Raw genomic sequence first — 21723 nt, forward strand, 5'->3', positions numbered from 1 at the left:
GTCACCCACCCACCTCACCCACAGGTCTTAACTCAGAGTGCTAAATACAAAAATGTGGTTGGCTCTCAAAGATGGAGGTGCTCCCAAGATAAAATGGCCACACAGCCTTTTGCAGTAGCCTCTCAGGGAAGGACAAGATCGTTTGCTTGTCTATGCTGGTGTGTTACTAAAGAAAAAGTTCATGCTTGAACCCATGGTCCCCCATTTCTTCCTATTAGGGGTTCACACAGTCTAATCAAAAAGCCCGTTCTGGTCCAGCATCAGCCAGGTGGAAAAGGGCTGTTGTGGAGTCAGGGAAAAAAAACCTATGGTAGCGGCCATCCCCACATTCAACACACCTGCCACATGTGTAACACACATCACACACTCCTACACAGCACATGCAGCACACGACACACACAAGATGACACAACGCGCACACATGCCACATACCCTCAGATGGCACATACAACACAGCACTCATACCCAACATGATGCCACACAAACACTACACACTAATGTGCTACACAACACACAGACAATACAAACAGGACACAACATGCAAATCTTAATACCAGGAGCAGAGACAGAAAAAGACAAAGCAGTGGCAGGTTTCCCAAGCCACGCAACACTGGCACATGTGCACCGGCAAGCTGAGGTGAGGGGAGGACAGCTCCCCCACTTTGAACCCCCTCAATTTGCATCTCAGCTATTTCAGGCTGGGCTTCGTGGGCGAGGTCTTCCTGGTTGCCATGGTTCCCATCAGCAGAGTGCTTTGCTAATCCAGGCTTCCCCATCCTCTGCTAGGACGCAGAGTCACAAAGAGGCAGGAGATGTTTAAGAGTAGTCTCCAGTGTTAAAACCATTTTCCACTGGGCCCACGGGGGAGGCGGGAACCACTTCACTCCATCACTCTTCCAGAAGGACCACGCCGTGTTCCGCCTTCCGCCCTCCCTCCTCCTCCCATCGCTCACCGACATAGCTCATTGTCTCTTCTCTGCTGTCACTCCCTGCTCCACAGACCAAACCGTCCTCATCCTGGCCTCTGCGTTTGCTCATCCCATCTCTGTTGGTCCTCTGCCGCCCTTCCTGACGGGCTCTGAGCACCTGTGTTCTCTGTCATTCTTCATCGCAGTGGCTTACCATCTCAGCTTTTTCTCGTTTGAGTGTCACTTGGGGCGGGGGTGGGTTCTGCCCCCCCCAGGGAACTCACCATTTCCTCACGCCCCCACCGCTCTCTTCTGGGCACCAACATGCTCCAAGTGTGGGCATCCTTGCTTCCTGTCCCGCAGACTAAGTAGTTTGACACTCGTTAACACCAGGAAAGGAGCGCGGGCCCCTGAGAAGTCCGACAGGTGGTTGGCCCTCTGGTTGAGTGTGTCGTGCACATCTGTTCTCCGAAGGCGTAGGATCCCTGTGACAAGCGCAAGCACACTCTGATTTCCACTTTAGGAAGAATCAGTAGAGAAAATCAGAACGAAGTTAAAATTTCTGAAATTTCTGCCTGCAGCAATTTTTTTTCCATGCCGTGGGAGTTTGTTTAACCCACTGCCAGTCAACTTAGAATAAGCAGTAGCAGAGTTCGTTTTAAGGTGAGTCTTGTTGCTAATGCAGCTGGATAAATCATGGGTCTCTTCGTGGGCTTCCAACAGTCCAAAGCGTAGGGAGGCTGGCCTGTTAGGGCCAGGTCACTGTGGCTAGTAGATCATTCAGGAGGACCAAAAGGATGGGGTCGACTGGGTCAGGATGTGACCAGGTGACCGGTGGCTCTCCCCACCTCCATAGGTTCCAGCCCAATCTGGAAGACGCTGTGTAAACACCCATCTCATTTCATTTCCATGTTTTGATCATACTTTGCTATCTTCTCATTACTGTGTCACTGATCATCCGTGCTGAATTTTTCACTTACCACTTTAAGTTATTCTCTTGGAGCAAAATATGAATTAACATTCTGAAGTTGCCCCTGACCCATTGCATTGAACTTGAGTCTTTTGAGAAGTGTGTTTGAGGAGAGTCACACCCCATGCTCCCCGACCACCACCCCACTCCAGAGCACCTGTCAGTGTGAGTAACCCTGTCTTTCTCTTTCTCGGCTTTGAAGGAACTACCTTGTTCCGCACTAGCTCCATCCCTAGAACCCTGCTTCTCCAGGCCCGAGAGACCAGCAAACCGTCGCCCTCCGTCCCGTTGGGCCTCACATTCCCCCACTGCCTCACCGGCTCAGTCACCCGGAGACCCTGCCTCGTTGGAGGAGCTCGGCGACGAGGAGCCACCCGGGGAGAAGACACACCTGTGACGAGTGCAAGTTTGCATGGATTATCAGGGAATAATTCCCTGTAATTTGCATAACCACTGTCGTCATCAACCAAGCTCCGCCCACAAGGAGAGATCTAGCTTTCCCAAGGTCAAAGAATGTTTTTAAAAAACACACAGCTGCTGAATGTCCAACCTGTGAACCTGAGATGTTTCCAGAACGAAACCGTAAACGTGCCTGTAATAACTTAATTTTTTTCATAGCTCAGAAAACTATTTTTGTCTCCATCTTTTTTACACACAGTATATTAAACAAAAAAAAAGCTAGATAAGATATAAATAAATTTAAACAATAAAAGTTTTAAAGATGTACATTTTAAGAGATTCTGAACACCCTTGCTCTCGATACTGGCTGCCTCTCTGTTAAATTTGCACTGTTACACTTTGGTTTGGTTAATTTCCACGTCGAATTAGGGTGTGTTAATTTTATTTTGTCAGTGTTTTGGGTTTTTAAGAATTTTTGAAATGCTTCAGACTGTCTGATTCAGTGAACTTTTTGTAGTGAAAAAGCCATGAAGCCAGTCGACAAGACTGATATCCTCTCTATGCGAGGGGATACACGTCCGCATTCTTGAAAAGGTACAGAGTCCTCAGCTGGGCTTACCAAATTCGCTGTATAATCCACGTACTCTACTCGACTTGCACGTCTTTGGGTTCGAAGCGCTGGGGTGCCTGTACATACTGCTGCTGTGGTCTCGCCATCACCTAAGTGTGAGTCACCTGTCCCACCGTAATACGTTGTGAATCCCTCGTACTGTACTTTTATCGTTGTCCTCTTGCACTGAGATACAACAGCAATGGCATTTTTAAATTATTGTTAACGATGAACTGGCAATATGCAGTGTTTACTCAAAGTTTTCTTGTTTAAGGAAAAGCACTACAAAAAGTCAGGAGGGTACCACACTGAATCAAAGGATGGTGCCTCAGAGTCTGTATGAGACAATGATGAAGTAGAAATAAAGCCTTTACAAGATGGCGGCCTGTGCCAGGACCTCGTGTTTCACATGCCCTGTACCCTCTCCTAAGGGCTCAAGTGACGGTTTTCCATAGCCAGGGGAACGAGGGAGAGGGGAGATCCTGACACACCTCACTGGGGCACACTGTGAGCATGTGGTGCCCCACAGCTTCCTGTTCTATGGAAGAGCGTCCTGGGGTTGATGAAAAGGCAACTTCATTCTGACTGAAAACATGGCGGGCGTGGAGGTATGAGGAAACTCATACCCAAAGTCCAAATGTGCCCGGCCTCTCTCCCTCTCTCCTCCTTGGTAAAGCGGGAGTGGCCAGCCACCAGGAGGGTGCCTCCGTCTCTGATGTCTCTGGCCTGTCAGTGGGTGACAGAGTAGGGGGTTGTAAAGAGGTGATGCTGCCAAACAGAGCGTAAGAACTGCTTCGGGCCAAATGTCCTTCTCTAGACTTGCTGACAGAATAAGCTCTGTTCCCAGCATTCCCACAGTTCCACCTTTAAATATTTTCCCCCAAAATGGAAAATGCCAGCTGTCAGTGAGGACATGGAGATACTGGAACTCTGGGGCACTCCTGGGGCAGCCACTGTGGAGAACAGCATGACTGCCCCTGAAGGGAAACCGAATCATCTGTGCTCCAGCAGCTGTGGTCGTAGGCCCAGATGAATTGAAAGCTGGGGCTTGAACAGCTATCAGCACACTGATGTTCACAGCAGCGTGATCCACAGAGCCAACCGGCGGAAACAACCTGTCCATCAGCGAGTGAATAAACGAGCTGTGGTCTGTCCATGCACTGGAATGCTGTTCAGCCTTAGAAAGCCGGGAGATTCCGGCATGTACGTGCTCTGTATCACATGCACGAGTCTTGAGGACGTCATGTTAAGTGAAATGGGCCAGTCACAAAAATAACAGTGTATGGTTCCACTTCTATGAAGCACCTAGAGTAATCAAATTCATAGATACAAAAAGGAGAATAATGGTTACCAAGTTACAAGGGGAGAGGAAAGAACAGGGAGTGAGTGTTGAATGAGTACAGTTTCTGTTCTGGATGAGGAAGTTCTGGAAACGGATGGTAGTGATGGTGTCCCACAGCACGACTGTACCTCATGCCGCTGAACTCTACCCTTAAAATGACTCAAATGGTGAATGCTAATGCATATTTTACCACAGTAACAATTTTTAATGCAAAAAATACTCCTAATGAGTCAACAAACTTTACTTCTGTGCCTACCCTGTGCCCGTAGTAAATGCTGGAAGGTGCATTAGTGTTTCTCCAGTTGGAAGCAGCCAGCTGGCAGGAAGATGGGGAGTCATTGGCCTCATAGCTGGAAAAGTGCCAGAAGTGCCATCACAGAGCTGAGCCTCCAACAGTGCCCTCAGGACCCTGGTCTCAAGAGTCGGCTACAGTGGCCCCCAGCAGCTCCTATTTGTTGCTCAACTCCTAGAGAAAGAAGATCTCTTATGGGTGGCACCAGCCAAAGCCCCAGGAGTCCTAAATCTCACGGGTTTCCTGTAACTCACACATCGCTCCCTGAGACAACTGCTGACACACTTGCCCAGCAGAGGACAACCAGGGGGCTGGCAGAATAGAGGCGAAGGTGTCTGGCAGGCAGTGAAGGCGGTGTACGACGGCGGGGCACCCCAGAGTTAACAAGGAGAGGTCTGGTCATCAGAGAGAGAAGGTACTGTCTGGTTGGAGGAGATAAGATTCCCAAGCACTAAAGCAAAATGCAGAAATGCTGTGGTATAAATCCCAAGGACATTAGGGCTTGAGTTGGACCTTGAGGAAGAACAGGATTTCAGTGTGAAGACAGGGAGGGATTGTTGGGTTGGGGGACCAAGAGGAGCAGAGTGTGACATGGTGGCAGTAAGTGCATCAGATGGGAGCAGTGACAGGCACACGGGGCTGGAAGCAGACCCTGGTGTGAGCAGAACCACACCACACAGTGCCAGTACCTTGAAAGCCAGTTTGGAACGTCTCCAACCATCCAATTTTCTTTCTTTCTTTTTTAAGATTTTATTTATTTATTTGACGAACAGAGATCACAAGTAGGCAGAGAGGCAGGCAGTGGGTGGGGGGAAGCAGGCTCCCCGCCCAGCAGAGAGCCCGACGCGGGGCCCGATCCCAGGACCCTGGGATCATGACCTGAGCCGAAGGCAGAGGCTTTAACCCACTGAGCCACCCAGGCGCCCCTCCATCCAATTTTCTAATAGTTGGGCATAGGTATTCTTGAGTCCATTTGTTGTGGAACTACTCCAACTCCTGCAAAAGCAAGACTGTAAGTCAGATGGAATCATGTTCTAGATTCCCGTCCAGATGAATGCCTTAGGCAGCTAAGTGGATAACCCTGGGCTCTGAAAGGGGAGCAGGTGCACCAGGGCCTGGCCTGCAGGGGTGTCTGTTAATGTCTTCAGGAGCTGTCCTCAATGTGCCACTTGCTTTTATGTCCTGAAGAAAGAGGCAAAAGCGAATTTCTGGAGCCCAGCTAGCAGCCCTCACACATGGGGCGTGCCCTGCCCACTGGGTCAGGACCAGCACCAGCAGCCCAGAGACCCATCTCATCAAACTGTACTCAACCTGGGCTTTTTTCTTTTTCAATATCTGTGTATTCCATGATTCTAATTTTTATTTAGTACATTTGTGTTTCAGTCTCTCTCTTTTTTTAAGATTTTATTTATTTATTTAAGGGAGAGAGCACAAGTAGGGGGAGAGGGAGAAGCAGACTCCCCACTGATCAGGGAGCCCCATGCGGGGACCCCATCCCAGGACCCCAGGATCATGACCTGAGCTGAAGGCAGACACTTAACTGACTGAGCCACCCAGGTGTTCCTCAGACTCTTTTAAAATTAAACTTGCCAGAATTAAGCATATTTCTTTCGTTCAAAAAGTAACTGAGAAGTACAACTATTATTTTCTGTTCTCTAACTCACTGATCTTTTTAAATTATAAAATACACATAACCTAAAATTTACCACTTTAACCACTTTAAAGTGTACAATTCAGTGGCCTTTAGAGCATTCACAATGTTGTGCAGCAATCCGCATTGTCTAAACCCAGAACGTTGTTGGGGCCTACCACTCTTCCCCAACACTCCCCCCTGCCCCCACTCACCTCCGGGGTCACAAGTAGGCATTTAGCAGTAAGACACCCCAGCCCTTGGCACCCATGAATCTATTTTCAGTCTCTGTGGATTTGCCTATTAAGGGTATTTCACATAAATGAATCACATAACATACGACCCTTTTTGTCTGGCTTCTTTCACTTAGCATAGTTTTTTCGAGGCTCAGCCATACTGTAGCACTCATGCATCAAAGCTTCGTTTTGTTTTGTTTTTTTTTTTTAAGATTTTATTTATTTATTTGATGGAGAGAATAAATAAATAAAATCTTATTTATTTGATGGAAAGAAAGATCACAAGTAGGCAGAGAGGCAGGCAGAGAGAGAGGGGAAAGCAGGCCCCCTGCTGAGCAGACAGCCTGATGCGGGGCTGGATCCCAGGACCCTGAGACCGCGATCTGAGCCGAAGGCAGAGGCTAAACCCACTGAGCCACCCAGGTGCCCCATCATTCCTTTTAGAGTTGGACGCTATTGCATTGTATGGATGCCCTTACATCATCATATTACCATATTACCATCAGTTGATGGTAACTTGTCTGTTTTTAAACCAAAAGGACATACTTTGGTTATTTTAATCAACCTTCTGCATTCCCCTGTTGCCAAAAAGGAGGCAATTCATGAATAATTAAGACACTTATCAGTGAACTTACAGCACTGAGGCACTTCGGAGTCTTTAACTTTTAGGCATAGTTGTTTTCATGAGGCCCCCAGTATGTCTTCTGCTTAGGTTGCTTGTCCTTGGTTTGCATTTAGTCCTTTGCACATCTTTCTTTGAATGCAGTGTGCCCTGAAAACCGGTATAGCAAGAAATCAGGCTGAGTCATGAGCGAGCTGGCTGTTTGAGTGGATCTGATGACACCCGGTCTTTAATACACCCTGGGTCACTAGAATCAGTGTGGCATCGCGAGTGGAAAAATCTGGATTTGAATTTTGGTTTGAACACTTCCAGTAGTGCGACCTTGGGCCATCTCTTGAAGATTCATTTGAAAAACAGCAACAATAATGACTACTTACCAGGCGTGTAAGGATCAAGGTTTATTGTGTGCAAGATACACTGCTAGGGTTTGCGAACACCAAACATGAACAGAAAACGCAAGCTCCTGCTTTTGCAGAGCTTCTGTGGTAGTGGCGAGAACCCGGGGCACACAGGTGGGAGTCCGGTGGAGAGGTCCTGAAAGGCTCCCCCGAGGAGCTACCGCGTGAGCCGGGGTCAGAGCAAGGAGCAGCCGTGGAGCTGTGGGCCCGCAGAGAGACTAGAGGGTGCAAGGCTGGGAGGACTGCGCATGCGCCCGGGATGTTCCAGGAAGCGGAAGACGGCCGTGGGGGCCTGGGCGAGAGGGAGACACCGGGGGACTTGGGAGAGGCCACATGGCCCCCAGGAAAGCGTTTGCATTTTCAGCTAGGTGGGGGAAAATCCATTGGAAGATGGTAAAACAGGGGAATTACTTTTTAGAAGATTTTTGTGATATAAGGATAAGAACGGGGCAAGGCTGGAAGGCATCCTGGTCCAAGACATTTGTGTTGACGCATAGACGCCACGATGGCGACTCGGACAGCTTTTCTGCTCCTGTTATTAGCCGCGTCACCACCAGGATCGCCACGTGCTGCTCGTCAAGAACCAGCCTTTAGCATCCGCTGCTGAGGATTCCGCAGGCCCCGACTCCAAACTCCAGAATCTGCTGCCGTGGTTTGGATAAAAAGTGAAGGAAGCCCTTATTTATTCTTCGGCCTCTGAGGCCGGGCCAGCTGTCCTGCCCATGGCCTCGCGCCCTGAAGAACCGGTCTTCCCTCTCCGCTCCCATCCTTTCGGGGCCAGAAAAATCACACAGCATGGTTTGTATTCCTTTTCCGTCTGGGTGCATTTTGTTTTGTTTTTAAGGTCTGATCCTTCCCGAGGAAGTTGGCACTTCTGAGCTATTCATCCTTCCGTTGGTAACTTAATAGAAGTGGCTTGTCTCTGTAGGGGGCAACTAAGACTCCAGTCACCGGGATGGTTGGAGAGGCTGGGGAGGCACTGATAGGGGATGAACAACCCAATCTAAAACAAGGGATGGGAACACAAAGCAAGCCAGCCGTTGTTTTTCGTAGGCCAAATTCCATCCATTAGATTGAACAAACCCACTCCATTCCAATGACAGAAGCTTCTGTAACTTCCCAGTGAGCTAATAAGCTTCGGCAGGTCTCCAGGACTCCAAAGTTCATCATTCCCATGGTGATCCTGGAGCAGTTCATCATTCATCAGCCCACGGCCTGCATTGGCCCCCCTCTAAATTCACTTTTAACCGATTAAAATTAAAAAAAAGTCCTGAAGATACTCTGATGAAATAGGCACACCTAAAAACAGCTTGTGGAATTGTAAATTCTAAATCCCAAATTTCTGGGGCATGATTAAGCAATTATCTATAAAACTGTTTATACTTTCTGAATCATTTCACCTGGGGAATTTACCTCCAAATAACCCCAATGACATCAAGGTAATTTGTATAGCAGGTTTTATGACCGTACAAATTATACAGAGAAATTTGAAAATAGGCTAATAAGTTAGGGCCCATCAACAGATTTGAATACTGTGCTCATTCATTTAAAAATCAGTCTTAACGACAGAGACTGGGCTAGGCCTTTGGAAATGTAAACATAAATGTTACCTGTCTGCTCCTAAGAGGCTCATGACCAGGGCAAGGGCGTCCAGTTTCCTTGGTTCAAATCCTGCTGCATTGCTCTCTAACCAGACACCCTCGGGAAAGTTACCTATGCCCTCTGAGCCTGTTTCCTCCTATGAAAAATAAGAATAGTAGTAATCACATAATAGGTAAGTTATGCTGATAATGCTTCTTAAGCACCTAGAATAGTGCCTGGCACTATGTTTTGTTAAATGAAATGATTCTATAAATGCCACATTATCATACAATATAATAAGTCATAATAGTATATGTAAATGTAGAATGAGCACATAAAAGGGATTAGTTCTGCCTGGGGCGATGGTCTAGGAGGACGGCAGGCTGACCTGTTTGGTAAGAAGGGAGAGCGTGAGAAAAACTTTAAGAGGTACTATCAAAGTTATGCATGTAATGCTCCTTTTGGATTTTCCAAGATAGATTCACAATTATTTTCAAAGACTATTGTATATTGAACTGGTAGGTTTATCTAATGTGATGCCATGCTAAATGGAAAGAAAACCAAATGGAGAAAAGCTGTTCATCCATCCTGACCTTCAGGATGCTGCCATCCATCCCGACAGAGTCTTCCCAGAATAAGGACTGCCCTAGCAGGAATGCAAGTTACTCCTTCCTGAGCACACCATCCTCTATGGCATTTTGGAGAAGGAGTCACTGGAAGACTCTCAGTCGTGGCATTCCTCATGAAGCCAGCAACCTCATCTACTCTTTTTATCATGGGTTCATGCCTGTGGACATGTGAGTTAGACTCTGGACAATACCAGTGTTCTCAAGGTAGTGCTAATAAAAAGGGAGCTAGATGTGCATGCGCTTGTGTTAGTCGTGAGAGTTCTTCATGAATATTCCATGTACTCCCGAGCGCATAATAAAATGGCTCCTCCCACCCCCTTGGAAGTTGGGTGTGGCTGTCTGCCAATGAATTGTGAATAAAAAGCAACAGGTGTCACTTCCTGCTTAAAATTTTAAGAGCCAGTAAGCACACCACTTACCTTGTGCCTTGACAGTTATGGTAGCAGGTGTCCATCTAGCTGGGCCCCCGAGGGACTGTCATACACAAGCCCACTTTAAATATGTAGCATGAGGGGCAAAGAAATCTTTGTTGTGTTAAGCCACTGAGATTTGGGAGTTGCTTATTAAGGCAGCATGCCTTCGCCCATCCTGACTCAAATAATAGTCCAAAAAAATTGTAAATATGTGTATGAATAATACAAAGAAATCCAAGCAGGAGATCAAATTTTCACACCATAAGGGAATGCTAACAAAGACATAAGAGAATTTAAAGTTAAGCAAATGGTTGTTATTTTTCTTTTTTTTCTTTTTTTTTTTTTAAAGATTTTATTTATTTATTTGACAGAGATCACAAGTAGGCAGAGAGGCAGGCAGAGAGAGAGGAGAAAGCAGGCTCTCCACGGAGCAGAGAGCCCGATGCGGGGCCCGATCCCAGGACCCTGGGATCATGACCCGAGCTGAAGGCAGAGGCTTTAACCCACTGAGCCACCCAGGCGCCCCGGTTGTTATTTTTCTTATTGAATTCTTTGAATTCAGAATAAAAGAAATTTCCAGTTCTTTTAGCCAAGAGGGTAGATGAAGGCAGACTGTGCTTATTACAGAACTAATTGACCACCTGTATGAAACAGAACCAGATGGGCCAAATATTCCAGCCATGGTCCTTCCTGCTCCTTTGCTTCTTCCTACCTTCACTCGCTGTTGGAGAAGTATAGCTTGAGCTCCGCCCTTGTGCCAGCCAGCTGAGATGAAGTTGAGTAATGATTGTCCTGGGAATTACAAGTATAGGTTAGAAGAGACCTTAAGAGCATCTTGACCAAGCCCTAACCTTACCTGATGTGTTGAGTAACTGAGATCACAACCATTTTCTGGGGCTGCTTTCTCTGTAACTTAGCGCAGCCATCTCTACTGGGCTGTGTTTGAGAATCACCCAGAGTAACTTAAGCCCTTTCCCCCAACTGCATAAATCAGACTTCTGTGGGTGTGGCCATCCGTATATTTTAAATGTCTCCCTGGTTGTTCTGTACAGCCGGAATCGAGAACCACCAGAAGAGAATTTCTTAACCTCGTGGTTCCCAAATATCATTGCACACTGGCATCACCCGGGGCTTAAAAAAAATAAAAAAATAAAATAAAGCCTGTCTCTCCCAGACTTACTGACAGACTTGCTCTGGGGTGAGACCTGGGTGTCAGAAAATTTTAAAGAATGAAAAAAATAAAAATAAATAAAAATTTAAAAAGAAAAATTTAAAGAATGAATCCCCATCAGAATTAATTCTGTTTTATAGCACACAGTTGGGCAGCCATAGTCTTAACCAAATTTAAGAGCTTCAGGTCTATTCAGTCGACGTGGGCACAAATCCTGGCTCTCCCACAGTGTGTGGCTGCGGGCATGGTCCTTACTTTCCGTGGAGTTCAGTTTTCCCGTTCTGTAAAATGGAAATAACCACAGCTGCTGCCTAAGGTGGTTGTGAGGACTGAAACAGTGGGTCAGCACTGTGTCTGGCAAAACTGCTCAAGAAATACAAGTGAGTATCATCTCATTTCATTCTCTCGCTTATTCTGTAAATGATGTCCTAACCTTATAGCTAAAGGAACTGAGGATCAGAAAAGTCGTTTGTTGCCTCAAGGTAACATGGTGATGATTATCAAAGCCTGGATCATCCCAAGGCTTTACCATACAGATACTTGCAGCTGCCTCAGACACACCCCATCCCCCAGCCCTCCCGGGCTAACCACATGGGGCCAGGCCGCCATGTTGAAGGGACCCCACTATGGAGCACATTTAGGTGGTCCAGTGGACCTGGGCCCAACTCAGCTCACCTGCTTCTGCACTGGAGCTTGAGACTAAGTCATGTCTTAAATCTCGTTGACATCATCTCTTTTCAAGATTGTAACATAGCCTCAGTTGACCTATTTAACCAGAATCCTTTTCTCGGTGTGATCACAAAAAGTAATGGTTACTCACAACTGTTTCTTATATCAATATGGTACACTTTCCAAAGGGATCATGGCCTGTTAAACCCTCACATCACTCCTTGCACAGAAGGATGAACTCAGGCACTCGGGACACATTATTTATATTTGCTTCATAGATTCTGGAGAAGGCAGGGAAATTGCCCAAGGCATTTACTCCTACATCACAGAATGTGATCCTTTGAAGCAAAAGTATAGAACCACAGAATTAGATGGGGCCCCCAGCACCCTTGGAGATGACCCACAGGTTTACTTTGTTTACTTAAAATATGTGTTCATCACTGGGGGTGGGGGGCAGGGCCCTGCCGCAGATGCCCTCCAACCTCACACCTGCTGTGTGAGCAAAACCGTGACTTTGGTGGGGGCAGCACCAGGGCTGGCTGGGACAGGCCTGGGAGGGGGAGACAGAGCTGTTTAGCCCATCTCCTCTCATCTCTATTATCCCCTTGCCGCTTTACTTAGATAGGAACAATTGACTTCTCACTGCTATGGGGCATGAAGAGAGTTTCAAGAATTCTCCCTCCCCATTTAACCAGAATGAAGCCCAAAGTCGCTCCTCTCCAGGAATTCTGGAGCAGCTGCAGCTTGGCTAAGATGGGATTTATCCCTATGGACTCTCAGGATACAGGGTTGTAGGGTCACTTGTGCTGGCGATTTTGATGCCCGGAGAAAGCAGAGAGGATTTCTGGGTATGAAAAGCCACCCTTCTCTCGGCCCCAAGGGGATCTCTCCAATCACTTGTTGCCTTGCTGGCTACACCTCAGTGAAGGAGGTCATTTCCAGGCCATACTGGTTAAAGCAAAACCCCAAAATAACAAAGCAGGAACATCTTCCCCCTGAGAACACTGTGTCCTCAAAGGTCAAGTTCAAATTGAATTGAATTCTCAGAGACACTCAAGATCTTGTCTAAATTTACCCTGACCCACTTAGGGGAGGAGCCAGAACCAAGAGGACTTTTTTTTTTCCATGAAATTTGGGACACCATACTCAAGGCACTGATGCCCCATAAAGCAGCAAGTGGCCGCTTTGGAGGTTGGATCCAACATCACCTCGCCGCCTGGGAGACCAGATGGGCAGCAAACTGCTTCTGCGGTGGTCAAGGTGAGGGCTGGGGCCGCACCTGTGTGCAGTGGTGCCAGCGGGGCTGCTGGCAGGATGGTGACGCGCGCGAGCGGCTGGGGGATGCGCGGGGCGCCGCCTGGTTGCCTAGTGACACCTCGCTGACGTCACTCATGAGCATCAGTAGCGACATCTGGTGAGCAGAGGACTCTGGCATTTCAACAAAATGGGTTGAAATGGTAAAATGGGTTTTAAGCCACTGCTGCAGGTGGGAGATAGAGCGGATGGGGCTTTGGAGGCCAGAAACCTGCCTCCTCTTCTCATTTAGAATGACCTGTTTTGCTTTCCCCTGGGCAGGAGCACACCCCATGTGTGCCCAGGCAGGTGGCGCAGCCCAGCAGGTGGCTGTGCGCTTGCCAAGGAAGGCTGGTTTATACTTCCAGCTTCCTGCAGACTAATTTTGCTCTGCCACTTGCAATGAGATGAAAGCCAAAGGGACCTATTCCTGGCCTTCTTGGAACCCTGAATTAAGGCAGTGTGGCTTCTCAGGCGCACCGGGCTGTGAGCCCGTGAAGGCAGGGGTTCTCTTCCTTGTAACTTCACAGTGCCCTGCACAAATTTGCAGACCCTCAAGAAATGCTTGTTGGATCCAACACTCTCATTTCCAATTGGGGGGGGGTGGGGAGACAATTAAGGAATAATAAATATTTAATAAATATAAATAAAAGCATTAACATTTAAGGAATAGAGCCTAACCCAGGTAACCTGAAAGACCCACTGCCTAGCATAAACACACACACACACACACACATACACACACACACACACACGGCACGGTAATAAGCACATTGTTATTCTAATAGCTGTGGTTTATGGACAGATCCGTGGTTTCACAAAGTGCTGTGGTACACATCATTCCTTTAATACATTTATGATCTGGGGACCTGAATATAGTGCCTGTTTCCCCTTAGTCATTCTTTCTCAGTCCTTTCTAGAACTTTCCCTCGTGCAAGTCTTCCAGTCACTTGGCCGTTTACCTGCTCCAGGGGCACCTCTCAGAGACCCCTGCCCACCATGGCCCAAGCAGATCCTAAGCTGTTTCAAGAGAAGACGACCGTGGCTAGCTGGAACAAGGAGGTATCGGAAGCCCCACATCTCCCTTTGCCTCCAATGACCTGGCCAGTTTGTGTTCCTCCTCTGCCTAAGCCTCACAATTATTGGCTGGGCCTAATACATCCTAATACATCCAGGAATTATAACTAATCATTGACATGGTAGCGGTCATTTGTTGAGCACTCAACTGTGTACTAGGTATTATCACATTTATAAAAAATTTTGTAGATGCATCTTATAGATGAGGAAACCAAGTCCCAGAGGGGTTAGGTCATTTATGGCCATAAATGTGAAAGCAGCAGCTCAGATCCTGGATCAGCTGACCCAAAGCCCGTGCTCACAGCCAGCAGCCGGCAGGTGTTCCTTCTGCACCATTTACCCTGTCCCAACTCAGTGCAGAAACCTTCCAGTAGCATTTCTAAATGTCTGCAAAACACATCATTAGTAATCTGTTTCCTACCCATGCACCATTTGGGGTGATGAGAAGCTCCACCCTCCGTGGTCACCTTCAAGTAAGACTGATTAAGCCCCACAGATGGCATATGAGGAGTCAGAACCTGAAAAGACACCTCCCACCCCAGTCTCCTCACAGTGGTGCCTTTGTTCAGTGGTTCAGCAAACACCTGACCTCTACCAAGTGCTGGGCGCTCTGCTGGACCTGGGCACGTGGTGGGAGCTGGAATAGACTGGGTTCCTGCCTGCAAGCTGCCGACAGCTTTGCCACCAGACCTATCACAGAGAAAAACTGTCCAGCCCAGCATTTGCTATAGTATCAACACATATTGAGATTTATTGTGGTTCCATTTGAAAATGTTGGCAAACACGCAGTGGCAAACAAAGCTGGTTTCCATCCGAACCCTTGCACCAGACACCAAGGGCGATTGAGGACAGAAGCACACCAGTATCTGGGGTGGCCTGAGGCCAGAAGCGTTCGTGAGCTGACGTTTGTCAAGTACTGTGCTTATGTAAGATGATAGGTGACTCCCATGAATAAGCCATTTCTCAAAATCTTCTAGGAAATATACACGTATTTCCTTTCTCCTCCTATCACTGCTCCTCCAGTGTTCATTGTTGTCTTAATTGTGCAGGTTATGCCATCATAAAACATTTACAAGCACCAGGTAGCAAATGAGAAGGGCTTAGATGAGCGTGTGCTTCAAATCCCGGTTCTGTTTTAGGCTACTGTTGGACTTCAGTAACTAGGTCCCTATCTGCCAGGAAACGAAATGACACAAAAGTGTTCTATGCCTCTGCCTTAATTCCTGGTTTAACCTCTTTATTATTATCATCAATATCTTCCTGTTTGTTCAGTCGTCTCCCTGTCCACCCGTCCATCCAGCCACCCATCTGTCCATTCTCCATTCACTTCATGCTCTTGTTCATGCTGAGACACTTGTTATTCAGAGATCCCCAGAACAGTCTCCCAGATCAGAAGAAGGGATGGTTTTGTAGGAAAATAAAGGGGAAAATGGTAGTGGGGAAGCTGTAAAAGTAACAAGAGACCTTTGGTGGAGTTTGTGAGAAAATGTTTTCTGGAAAGTCCTATCTGTAAACAGATCCATGGCTCCCACAAGGAAGAGCCACTTGGTAACCTCCATCCGAGCATTAACAGTCATCCCCTACCTAAGATGTCCCCCAAAGATTGTGTCACCCCAAAACCACAATTCCCCCTGAGTTGGCCAGCCCGTCTCTCAGGGAACCATAGCTCTAGGGTAACTGGCTACCCTACACTAAGCAGCTAGGGCACACCTTCCTCCTCCTTCCAGAGCATCTCCTATTATGGGCTATATGCCAGGATCTCCTGGGGTAAGGAACCACACTGTTTTGTACCACTTGTTCTTTCTCATACGCATGAGTGCAAGAGACGATTGTGAACACAGATCCTCTGGGCCTACTATGCCATTCTATTCGTCATAACATAATTCTACATGGACCACAAGGACAACCATAATCCAACTTTCCTTCCGACTTCTGATCATATGCCGTCACTAAATCACCCCAGGGATTATATTCATTTTACAGGCCTTAAGGTGAATGGAAGTGCATTCATCTTACAGGGCCTGTGGATAATCTTTCCTTTCAATAAATCCATTCATCTGAGTTATTATTATGTGATTATGTTTTCAAGATAAGGTCTAATTACATATCCATACTGTTCAGATTCTTTCACTTGGGCAATCAACAAATAATCATTAACCATCTCCTACATTCCAGTCTTGGTTGCAGGGATATGGAGATGAGTCCGTAGAAACCTGTGTCAAGGGACCCCGGAGTCCAGAGGAAGAGAAAGGCATAATTCCACTTCACTGCCATGCAGGGTACCCCAGTGCTAACCACGTAGGAGCCTGGGCCTCATTCTGCCCTGGGAGTACCAGGGGTGAACAAAGGTGAGCCCCACAACGACGTCACTATCTCAGTTTATCCGATTTGGGGATGAGACTCTTGACTCAGATGAAGCCCTTCTAATTCCTGCTTTCCATATAAAATATATCTAGCTAGGTTTTTGAATTCAGAGCTCACGAGGATAGCAAAAGGGTTTACTGCGACTGACTGAGCTCACACCTACATTAGGAAGATATCAGAGTCATAAACACTGACTGCAGATCACAGCCTCTTTCTCATTAAGGAGGTGGTGGTGCCTCCTAATCCATGTGATGGGGGCGGGGTCCAGTCCCCCCTCATTCTCTGCAGTGCTTCCCCTGTCTGGGCTGCAGCTCTCAGACCCCTGAGTCTTCTACTGAGGCAACAGCCAAAAGACCAGTATCTACTGGTCTCCTTGAATGAGCATGCATCCTTTTTCAGGCTCAGCCCAACGCTGTCTATAAAGCACCACAGAGCCCAAGGCTGTGCTCAGTGTCATTGCTTTCTTTGCGGGATCAGTGGTCTTAGTAAAATTGTCATCCCCTGGGCTGTAGCTGCAGCCATGAGAGAAGCAGGCTTTGCTTCAGAAGCTGATCTATGAACACATACCCCATTGCATGGCCACGAGGACAGCGGATCAATTTCTTTAGGCCCTGAGGACTAATAGGTAGCCATAGGACTCTGAGGCATAGCACGAGGTATCTTGCATGGGCTGGAAAGAGAGTATATAGTGAAGGAAATCATATCAGGAGAGAATCTGGAATAAAGAGGACGGAGGTCTTGATCAGGTTGAGATGCAAACATAATGGTGAAAAAGAGAGCTATAAATATGAGGATCGAGGTTGGCTGTGAGGGACACAAGACCAAAAAGAGTAGTACTGGAAACAAAACAGGCTTCTTTCCCTCTCATGAAAACATAAGCAAAGCAGGGCTGGTGTCCACAATCATAAGGAGGCAAGCTGCTTCTATAAGGTAGCTCTGTCACCCTCAACCTCAATGATAGCTTCTATCTCAGGATCCAAAATGGCTGCTCACTCCCCAGTCATCACAGCCTTATTCCACTCAGTGTGAATGAAGAAGGAGTAAAAAACGAATTGCCCCCTTCCTATGAGGACACTTTTCAAGAACTGCATACACAGCTTCTTCTTACATCGCATCAAATGAGCGCTACTGAGTCGTATCACCACACCTAGTTGGAAGGGAGACTAGAAAATGCAGGCTTCATTCTGAACAGTGACCACTGAAGGCTTTGTTGCAGTCTCTGCAAATGGCCTGAGCAAAATATTGAAATTTCAGGGTTTCAGAGATGGAACCCTTCCGGGTGATAGCAGAAGTTGAGTGGACAAACCCCAAACACTCACCGGATCCCAGTAGAAGCCCAAATCTGTCCTCTTCCCCGCAGAGCCCTCCCTGATTCAGCATTAGGAAAACGAGAGTCTTTCAGCTTTGGAGCAGGATTTTGGTAAACTGCCTAGCTTAACGGACAACTCATTTATTCTCTGAAGATTGAAAATAGTTTAGGGGAAAATATCTAAAAGAAAAAAGAATAAGGGCAGTTTTATGTCCGTTGTGTTGCTACAATAGCCTGAGAAGAGGCCCGAAAGTTACAGCGCCGTGTCTGTTGCTGACATAGCCTCGGTTCCTTTAGTCTTTACTAAATGACAGCAAGAGCTGCTGATTTGGAAAAAGAAAGACAGAGCCACTTTCTCCTTCCTATGAAGACGGAAAGCAAACCTCCAGAGGAACCAGGTACTTAAAAGGCAACCTTCTGAGCCGCTGGGAGGTACGCAGGGACGGGCTCTGTTCCTAGCTGCCCCATGGGCTCCAAAGGCCGCGCCTTGGCTGGTGCTCCGGGCAGGGGCCCCGTTCTGGCTGGCTTCTGTCTTCCTCCAGCCCCCTTGTCCCCTCTCACTGTGCAGCTTCTGTCAGCTCAGGGTTGGCTTAGAAAGACAAACAGGCGAGGTGTGGCCAACCACGGTGGATCAGAACGCCTTGGAGGCCTCATAGGAATCAGAACACAGATTCTACAGTGAGGGAAGCGTGCATGGGTCCCATCTGAGACCCATGCAAAGGTTGAGAACAAGCCTGGATGTTTGTGTGGCGCTAAAGATGACCTTACTGGGCTTCTCCCTTGAAATCCTTGATTAAGAAGCCCCGGACCTCTCCGTTTTATTTTTTTAATGTAAGAATTGTACGTGTATGTATCAAGCTAGTATCAGTTAACAGGAAAGAAAAATTTTTTCATTATCTCATGTTTACACTCCAAATGGTTTCTTTTCTTTTTGAACAAAATACAAATAATAACAAAGAATAATAGAACAGTACTTGTGGATCCACTATTCAAAACGAGTAGCTGACATTTGCTGACGTTTATGTATTACTTAAATTACACTGATTCTCATTACCAATGGTCGTTACATTCTACAGCGTTGCCATGAGCGCTTAATTAGCCAATGCAGGATCATTATTCTCAGGGGAAATGTGGTGAGGTTCTTGAGAGCCTCTGGTGTGTGCATCCATAAACAGGACACAGGTAGGATTCATACATTTTTTACATAAATGATATTATTCTGTTCCAATGTTCCTCAACTTGCTTTATCCACTTTATTGTATGTTTTCAGGATCTATTTATATGGAAATATACTCATTCATTGAAACCTCAGTGTAGTAATTCTGGACTCAGTAAGTAGACGGTATCACTCATCAACGGTTTTAGGTACTTCCAATAACCAGCTATTTTTCGTCTTGCTCTGGAACAGTTGTCTAAAAAAAACAAATCTGCCCATATGATACTTTTGTGTAAAACTCTCCTGAGCATATGATATAGGGTATAATCAAAACCCCTGAGACATGAAGGTCATCCTCAATTTGACCCCAGGACGGTTTCTCCAGTGTCATCCCCCATCACTCACCCCATACAATCAATGCCATCATACACCTCATCTTCATGTTTTTGGCCCTTACGAATGCTAATAACTTCACGAGATGGGTTATTGCCTTCTTTCCTTATCTGGCAAACTCCTACACAGCCTTCAAAACCCACCTCAGGGAGGCCTGGGTGGCTCAGTTGCTAAGCGTCTGCCTTTGGCTCAGGTCATGATCCTGGGGTCCTGAGATCGAGCCCACATCAGGCTCCCTGCTCGGCGGGAAGCCTGCTTCTCCCTTTCCCACTCCCTCCTGCTTGTGTTCCCTCTCTCGCTGTCTCTTTCTCTGTGTCAAATAAATAAATAAAACCTTAAAAAAAAAAAAAACAATTCAAATATCATCTCCAGTGACAGATTTACTATGAAACCAATGAGATTTAAGCTTCAGGACTTGCATTCACATGGGCCTCTACTAAGACCATGGGAGGGGTTCTAGCAATGTGTTCACACGGATATTTCTTATTTTTGTAAAAGAATAGAAGATATTTTTGGTTAAAAGGCCATCCAAACTGAATGAGCTTCAGAGCCCTCCAAGCCCGAGCCCCCTGCCCATCTGCCCCAGATCACCACTCTTGTTAAGCTTTCCACGAGCTCCCAAAAGGGCAGCCCTCTGGGGCCACACAGAGCTTTCACCTTGTGTCTAATACATCATATCACCTATGATTTGACAAGATGTACAAGGATTTCTGTTCCTCTGTCTCCAAAGTAGGTATTCACCAAACATTTGCTAAGGGGATATTCGTGAGGAAAATATAAACAGAGCTTGGTGCAAATATTTGCTGATCTCTCCAGACTCAGTCACGTTCATCTTCAGAAGGAGACTGCCAACTGCCACCTCGTTGCACGCCAGCAGACAGAAGGGAACAGAGGAGGTCACGGGACCTAAGAGAGGGAAAGAGCACTCAGGAGTGCTGTGGGAAGGGTGTGAAGCCAAATCACAAAAGCAAAGAGAGTCAAACAGAAATGAGATGGAGAGGGGCGCCTGGGTGGCTCAGTGGGTTAAAGCCGCTGCCTTCGGCTCAGGTCATGATCCCAGGGTCCTGGGATCGAGCCCCGCATCGGGCTCTCTGGGAGCCTGCTTCCTCCTTTCTCTCTGCCTGCCTCTCTGCCTACTTGTGATCTCTGTCTGTCAGATAAATAAATAAAATCTTTAAAAAAAAAAAAAAGAAATGAGATGGAGAGATTAAATAAGGCCGGGACAACAAGGTGAACTTATCACCCAGAAAGAACTCACGTTAATTTAGGTGGTGGGATGGTTTCACTGAAAAACAAAGGGAAAAATACACCTTATGTAAAACGAGGGAGATGAAGAAAATAGGTATTTAGTTACTATGGCATGGATTGAATCTGAGACCACAGCTAACGCAGTGCCTGCCACCTGCTCTCTTCTCATCTGGGAGACCATCCCCGAGGAGCACTGACCCGGCCTTCAAGAACCAGCCTCGCCCTGACCTCCTGGAGCCACGGCTCCACTTTCCCTTCCTACTGCTGGGATTTCATTCCTGCCTCCGCTCTGTCCCCAAAGCTGTGACTGTGAGGACAACTGCAGTGGCCCGCTGCTTTACTTATTTTAAACATCTGTGTAATTACTGAACAGCGCATGTAGAGAAACTATCCTTTACATTTGCCTCCCAAGACCCCGAGTCTTCCAAAATTCACCGCTAGTTAGACAATTTTTCATGTTTTATATTTCAAGGCATCATTTCATCCCACGTACCCAAGAATGAGCTGTGTTCTGGAAAAAAAAATATGACATTGTTCTGCTAGGAAGAGGCAAAGAGGCAAAAGCAAAAGGCAGGAACGAAACACCCGGGCAAGCATTTCCCATGGGAAAGAATGTCACAGCTGCAAACAGATGCCTTGTGTCCCCGGCCCAAGTGTCACTTACTCTGTAGAAGTACAGTTGGGACCAGTGTTTGCAGAGCAAGGAATTCCTTCCCCTCCTCTTGCCGTTAATCGCTATGCCGAGACCGGCGCAAGGAGAATCTGAGATCATTCAAAATTTAAACAGTGAATGCAGCAATCAAAATGTCACTGGGTTAGAGGAATGAATGAATAATTTAGCTTGTGAAAAGTTAACATTTAGAAAAGACCAGACTTGCAAATTCCAAGAGGGAGATACAGCCTGAAATAAGATGGTCTCCTCTCTTCTATTAGAAATAAATAAACTGACTCCAGAATCTATATGTTCATCTCCCAGACAGGATATTGGCAGGAGTACCATTCAGACCTGAGAG

General features: G+C 46.9%; 1 protein-coding gene across 2 annotated transcripts in view; it reads left to right on the forward strand.

Annotated features, from left to right (window-relative positions):
* The window catches only part of MTCL1 (microtubule crosslinking factor 1), a gene marked incomplete at both ends in the record, with an annotated part of 123184 nt that extends 119916 nt beyond the window's left edge, over nucleotides 1–3268 (forward strand). For both annotated transcript variants that reach the window (XM_080821564.1, XM_080821565.1), the window contains one exon: nucleotides 2081–3268. In XM_080821564.1, the coding sequence (XP_080677690.1) occupies nucleotides 2081–2275 (195 nt within the window). The remainder of the gene's footprint in view (nucleotides 1–2080) is intronic.
* Nucleotides 3269–21723: the final 18455 nt, after the last annotated feature.

The sequence above is a fragment of the Martes martes genome, assembly GCF_963455335.1.
Source record: "Martes martes genome assembly, chromosome: 13".
Lineage (NCBI taxonomy): Eukaryota > Metazoa > Chordata > Mammalia > Carnivora > Mustelidae > Martes > Martes martes.